Source organism: Montipora foliosa, chromosome 3, assembly GCF_036669935.1.
Source record: "Montipora foliosa isolate CH-2021 chromosome 3, ASM3666993v2, whole genome shotgun sequence".
Classification (NCBI taxonomy): Eukaryota; Metazoa; Cnidaria; class Anthozoa; order Scleractinia; family Acroporidae; genus Montipora; species Montipora foliosa.
Genome location: NC_090871.1, coordinates 21,928,083 through 21,934,940, shown reverse-complemented (window position 1 = coordinate 21,934,940; position 6,858 = coordinate 21,928,083). Strand labels below are relative to the sequence as shown.

The 6,858-nt window shown below is 40.8% G+C and overlaps 1 protein-coding gene across 1 annotated transcript in view; it reads right to left on the bottom strand.

Moving 5' to 3' along the window:
* Window positions 1–4,625, bottom strand: part of LOC137995410 (noelin-like) — a 13,594-nt gene extending 8,969 nt beyond the window's left edge. Inside the window, exons 1-3 of the mRNA XM_068840970.1 lie at window positions 4,531–4,625; window positions 4,329–4,408; window positions 2,618–2,695 (exon numbers count right to left, since the gene is read on the bottom strand). Coding sequence (XP_068697071.1) covers window positions 2,618–2,695; window positions 4,329–4,376 — 126 coding nt within the window. The 5' untranslated portion in view covers window positions 4,377–4,408; window positions 4,531–4,625. The remainder of the gene's footprint in view (window positions 1–2,617; window positions 2,696–4,328; window positions 4,409–4,530) is intronic.
* Window positions 4,626–6,858: the final 2,233 nt, after the last annotated feature.

Sequence of the window (6,858 nt, the reverse complement as noted above, 5' to 3'; positions counted from 1 at the left end):
AAATTACTCCATGTCGCTTCTATTTTGTATATACAAGCAAAGCTATCAGTCAAGATTAATCTAAATTATTTTCCGGTGTCGAAAAATTTACTTATCAAAAAGCTATCTTCTTCCAACTAACATAATTGTCTCTCTCGACCCGTGCCCCTTTTCGCCATATATTTTGATGTTTCTGCGGGGGGTTCTGGTATAAAATCAGTCTCCGGTGAGGATTCGTCACTTACGCTACTCGAACTTGAACCGACAACTCGATCTACTACATCACTATATTCGCTACGACTTTTTTGGAAAAAAAAATTCTAAAATACCCCGCCCCACCCCCAAAAAACGTACCTTCCTTTAGTCTGAGTTTTTGATCGATCGTCGGATGCCTTCGAGTGTCAAGTTTGAGTATTGAGTTTTAGATGTCAACCGTGCTTAAGGCCTGAAACCGTCGAGTGAAGTGGTAATTCGTATGGAAAATTGTAAAGAGGTCATTCACCAGGAAATGAATTAAATATATACAAAAAATATTCATTACACCGTATATTCCGTGTTTCAAAATACTCCATATTTTCTGTATTTTAGAATATTCTGTGTACCCCGCAATTCCGCCGTTCCTCCATTCCATTCCATCATTCCACCACCTTTCCGTCGAATAGGGTCACCCCCCCATACAAACCCTCATAACATTTCTGTTACACAACATAGACTGAATTTCAGTCGATCGCCTTCGTGAGCCTTTTCAAACTCTTTCTCTTAATCATTCTTTGGTTTTTTCCTTGTTTGAATCGGTCTTTTTCCGTCCTCCAACAACTCTGACTAGTAGCACAATCGCTACGAGTGGTTGTCGTTACAGAGTTCGCGCCAAATTGAGCTTTGATCAGTTTCGTTAAGCAATGTTGGATAATGTTTTGCCACTAACTCAACATTTAATTACATCCAACGATGTTGCATGTTAGATCCAACTTTGTTCGATAGTTTGGCCAGGGGTTAAGAACGACGGCGGCTACGGCAACAATAAGGCCAAATGGCAGTAATATAATATTGGTTTAAAACAGGAAAAAGTGATCGTGCTGCACGTGCGGCACGCATTTCTATACATTTCTCTCCCGTACTCGTCAAAAACAACAACTTGAAATTACCAATTTTTGAGGTTTTGACGACAACGTGGACAAACTACTGTAACCGTGAATTTTTCATTTCCTCCTTTACTTCCTATCCAGTTGTAGGATACTCCGCACATATTGCACAACGTAAACAAGATGGAATCATCGTGAAATAGTTAGGATAGCTCAAACTTATAGTTTTGAAGTGACGTTTTCGTCGCCGTAGCAGTAGTTTCTTAAGTAGCAATACTTTCTTAAGCCCCGGTCAAACGACAGCGAGAGTTGACGACAGTTGAAACTCTTGCTCTCTTTTGGCCAGGAACACCCACCCACTCTCGGCTACTCTCGTCGACTCTCGAGAACTCTCATCGAATTTAAACCTGCTCAAATTCTTCATTAGAGTTTTGTTTCGTTTGGCCGCGCACGAGTTTTGGGGTCAGCAGTTACGTTTTTTTTTTCCAGCGGGCTCGGATAAAAAAAGAAAAAAAAAAAAAGTATGGTGTCGGATTTCGGGAACCAAATACAACACCAAGGCTGAATATACCGGCTGGCTGGTCGCCATATTTACGGGTGTTTCAATTCCCCCAGGCTCTCCCTTTTGTTTGAGCCTGAAACTCTCGACAAACTCTCGTCAACTCTAGCTCTCGTTTGGTCAACTTTCTATCACTCTCATCGACTCTCAAGAGCTCTCGTGAGTTTCAACTCTCATCAACTCTCGCTACGTTCTCGTTTGGCCAGGGCTTTAAACTCCATAATACCGTAAACTTGAGGGGCAAGGCCAAATGAAAAGAGATCGACACTGGATTATGGACTTCTGTTAGCGTCAAAATGGTCTCGTAGACAATTTCTTGTAACCGCCGTTTTTTAGTATTATCGCGGAAGAAAACCAAAAAAAAAAAAAAGATTCAAAAGAGCGTATGTAGTCGCTACGAATTCACCGCACTTTCGAGCCGTTTTCTCCTACGCACAGTTACCTCCAGGGGTGACGTACGCGTTAGGTTTAGAAGAATTGAAAACTGATAAGCCCAGAGCGATACCTCACAACATGTATCCTGCATAAATACGACAGAGAACGTTAAAAAAGGTAGCGTTTATTCGATTTTTTGGGTGTCTCCATAATACTGAAATATTAAGCGTGAAAAGACAATTTAATTCTTGATCATCGCCGTCGAGAGGAACATGATTTTAAAGTCGTGCTTTTAAGTTTATATACGGCCTTTGAATGAAAGAGAGGCTGGAAGTCTAGTTTACTTTCTCACTGCTTTTCACGTCAGTTAATTAAACTGACTATTTAAGCGCAGGCTTCTTTTCTAGGTAAGTCCGATGATCAATCCCTCCTTTTTCATCTTTTTTATCTTCACTTTATTAGCCGGAGGGGAGGAGGGGAGAGATGCGATCGATACGCTCTCCCCTCCCCACACTAACTCTGGCACTAACTCTGATCTGATCAGATTATTAAGAATATTAATACTGTCTTGAGACACTATGCTCATTAATTAAGTTTAATTAGATTAAGTATTGAGACTTGCCAGTTCCAGAACGAGATCTTGAGTGGACAAGGATCTTTTGGTGCGCAAATTGACTGTGGCGTTGTCAAGTGCATCAATCTGCAAAGACATTGCAATAAATATGAATCAAAAATTAAAAAGATGGAAATTATTAAAGCGGCCGGTTATTTGGACATAGAGAAGTCTATCGCCCCATAAAATGAGCAAGGTCGCCATATTTTTGGGGAAAGAGCAACCTTGCGCGTTTTTAACTATTACATTGAATTTGGGGTTTCATGAAAGATTTTTCAGGGCCTGTTTATATGAGGCGAGCCAGCCCGGTTAGGCGGGGGCTGGGGCCCGTTTCTTGAAAGTCCCGAAACTTTACGGACCATTTTCGGGTGTCACAATTCCCTTTGAATCTCAAGAACGGAGAGGATTTAAGTCATCAAACTGGTAGTCATTTTTCTTTTTGTTACCTTGAAAACACATGTTAAAAAGACCGGCTTTCCAAAACAAGCGGTTGGCAGTTTCACGAATGGCTTTTCGGACCCGAAAAGTTTTCGGGACTTTCGAGAAACGGGCCCCTGGCCCGGTTAAAAGGACTGAATTGTTTACAAGGACGATTCCAGCCCTATTTACCCGGATGAATTTCAGGAATTTGTTTACGTGCCTTGTAACCGTCAAAGTCACGCATTGGGTAACTGGTGAATTTTCTTGCTTTGGTTCGAAACGAAGGTTCATTTTAACCTTAGCAAGTACGGAATGGCATTTTAAAACGAAAGATGCAAAAATAATCCTGTGATTATGCAAATCTGGCTACGTTTTCAAGGCAACCCACGCGTCATGAGAATTTTTCATCCCGGCAAACCGGGCTAGACCGTTTATATGAGAATTTTTCAGCCGCGGCTGGCCGAGATCTCAGCAGCAGTCATCTAATTCCTGTACATGTGGTAGTGGCCATCTCGAAAGCATTTGCTACTATGGCCACTACGCACTTTTTTCTCACTCAAGTATAACTAGTGACTGTTTCCTTCTTTCTTTTAATTGTTATGTCCATTATTTATTTTCTGAAATAGTGCATATTAATAATAAATCTTGAATCTTGAAATCAGACCGGGATCTCGGCAAGCGGGCCAGCCCGCCTTCTCATATAAACGGGCTAGCTCGCCAGTAGCCGAGATCTCGGCAAGCGGGCCAGCCCGCCTAATCGCTCGCCTCATATAAACAGGCTTTAATTTCTTTTCTTTTTAGGAATTTAAAAATTCCTCGTAACGATCATCAAGCACCCTATAGCTTTTCTGCTCCTTTTTCAGAAATCCAACAATCTTTAACGAATAAGAATCCTCTTTATAATTAAGTGGGCCTAAAACTTTCAGGCTTTCCTTTTGGCGTTTCTGCCAAAGCAGAGTTCGTAACTGCGATAGTCTTCAATGTCAAGGGCAAGGTATCTTTTAGATAGTCGTCTATCAGTTCTCTTTTTCCTTCTTTTTAACACCCTGTAGAGTCTTCTGACAGCTAGGATTAAATATTGGATGCATGCAGCTACTTTCATGCACGGGGATGATGTCATAGTGATCTTGCGATCATATTCGGGTGCTCCATAATGCACACCCTTTCTTATCAGTCGACTAACTGCGAAATTCTTGCCACGCAAAGAAACTCTGAAACTTTAGTGCTACAGAGAAGAATACCATTATACAACAAGTTGCAAAATCCATTTTACACCGGCAAGAGCCTGGAAATTACTTACAGCCATGAAAGCGAGAAGAAGGCAAACAAGATGACGATATAGAAACATTTCGATGGTTGAATAACTTGATAGCAGCAAATCTGAAAGAAAAATGAGTTGGCAAACACTACGTAAACACTTATATATTTAGTACTAGTAGATCAATAGAAAAAAAAACTGGTTTCGTATTTTGAAAAAAATACACGATTTGAGATTCACTTACCGATCCTTTATAACTCTGGACGTTTAAAACTTTTGTTGAGCTCTTCCCTTGAGGAGATTCAATGAGAAATAAAGTCCTTCGAACGACTCAAAGAAGATTAAAAGGAATGGCGATAGCAACAGACGCAGAGGAAGTGAAAACTGCATGCAGAATATCCCGTTGCACTGATGCATGACTAACGCCAAGCAGATCGTATAACTCATGACCAAGGTCAAAGCCAAGATCGATCTCCCAGTTTCTGAATCAACTTTCTCTTTGACGAAATTTACTTCAGTCCGGTCTTTTAAAAAACCCTTTTTCCAAAACTAGTTCGTGTTCTCCCCTTTAAAGGGGTTCAGTGAGGAAAAACACGCTTTCGAAGGACTCGAAAAAGGTCAAAAGCCGGAATGGCATCAGAAAACAGCTGCAGAGGAAGTAGGAATTGAGGAATATTCCGGCATTTGCGCTGATGCTTGGCCGACTGCAAGCCGGAAGTGCAACTCCATACTTCGGTCATAGCGAAGATTGCTTCAAGTTCAGTAGCCTGCAATCATCAGCCGCCTCTCATCGCTGATCGGCCCAAGCGGCGGTTAGCGATGAGAGGCGGGTGTATTCGCAGGCTACAAGTTCAGGTTTATTAGAAAACTGATGCACATTAATAACAGCAATTACAAGCAATACAAAGCAGCCTGCGCTCTGCAGTGCACAGGCAATTTCAATTTTCTCTTTACGCATACGCAGGAAACATAACATAATAGAAAGTGATAAATGGCGACATGGCGCGCGTTCCCCGGATGTAACTGCAACGGAGAGGCCACCGGAGAAACTACAGCTCTAACGAGTTTAAAAAATATATGATGCAAGTGCAGAATGCGTTTTAGGGCATTTCTCTCCCTTCCTCTGCAAAAAAAAAAAAAAAAAAAGCCAACTTTAAGGTGTTTAAGGTGTTGAGGACCTCGTGAGCATACAACAGTGATGAAAAAAATTTCGTTTTCCACATTGACTTCAGCGACTTTTCTCTGAACCCAAATAGCGGGTTACTGCGCCAACACTGTACAAATAGTACAACGCGAACAAAATGGAATCATCACAAAATAATTACGACCGCGCAAATATTACGCCTATATTTGAGAGTTAGGGGGAAGGTAGAAAGGGTAGGTGCACGATTACGTAATCAAGTAGATGGCAATGTTTACCCCAGTAAAGAAAATGGGATCTTTTGGATGTTGACTCGGACAAAGTCTAATTTCTCTTTTGCAGGAGTCAAACTAACAACCTTTCGATTATTACTTGCGCCAAGTTGTTCTACCATTGAGCTATAGGAAGCCTGTCCATCTATACTGCTAGGATGACTGAAATTGCGGAAATGGTGCATTCTCGTAATATTGTCATGAAGTCGGATGTCAAACGTTGACCCCGGTAAAAAGTTTGCATGTTAATCGCTTTTCCTGAGGAAGTTCAGTGAGGAATAAACTCTCTAAAAGGACTCCAGGAGAGATAAAAATAAACATTGCAGAATGTCCATTTACGCTGATGCTTAGTCGATGCCAAGCCGGAAGTACAACTCCAGACAACAGTCAGCCAAGATTTCTTCAAGTTCAGATTTATTAGAAAACTGATACACATTAATAGCAATCGCTAATCTGGGAGGCTAGTGTGATATTAATTAAATATCTGAGAGCCTAGTTTCAGTTATAAAAGAAAAAGAAACACATGCGTGTACATTTAAGAAGAGGAAAAGAAACTATTGATTTAAATTACAATGCGGTCCAGGTAATTTCAATATTTTCTCAACGCATGCAGCATAACAAAAAATAGGTCCGCAATGCGTACTTGGGGTCTTATGCTTAGCTTAACTCCATTCAACCCTTACAGAATTTGGTACTACGGACTCACTTTTAGCATGCGTGATTGGTTCAAAATTTGCCATAACAATGCAGCAGTGAAATGAGTTCCTTAAGTATGCTTCAAAATTTCAGACCTGTTCAGAATTTTACATCGATGACTTGCCACTAAAATTTCTCTTAATGCCATTTGCACAGTTTTGACAACTCTTGCTGCACGCTACATCATCTCTATCAGCTATTTACCAGTAACAGAAGCACTAGATTGGCTAAGACACAAGCATGGCACTGTCATACATTCATATGATCATATAAATGATCAAAAGAATGCTGAAATTCAACTAGAATTCTAAGATGAATCATCACTAGATGAGGCATTCAATGAACAAGTACCCTCAGAGCTTGGTGCAAATCCCCACACTACTGGAAATCAGTCCATCACCAGAACAATGTATAAACAGCCAAGAGAAATATCTGATGACCAATTACGTCGATCAGTTACATG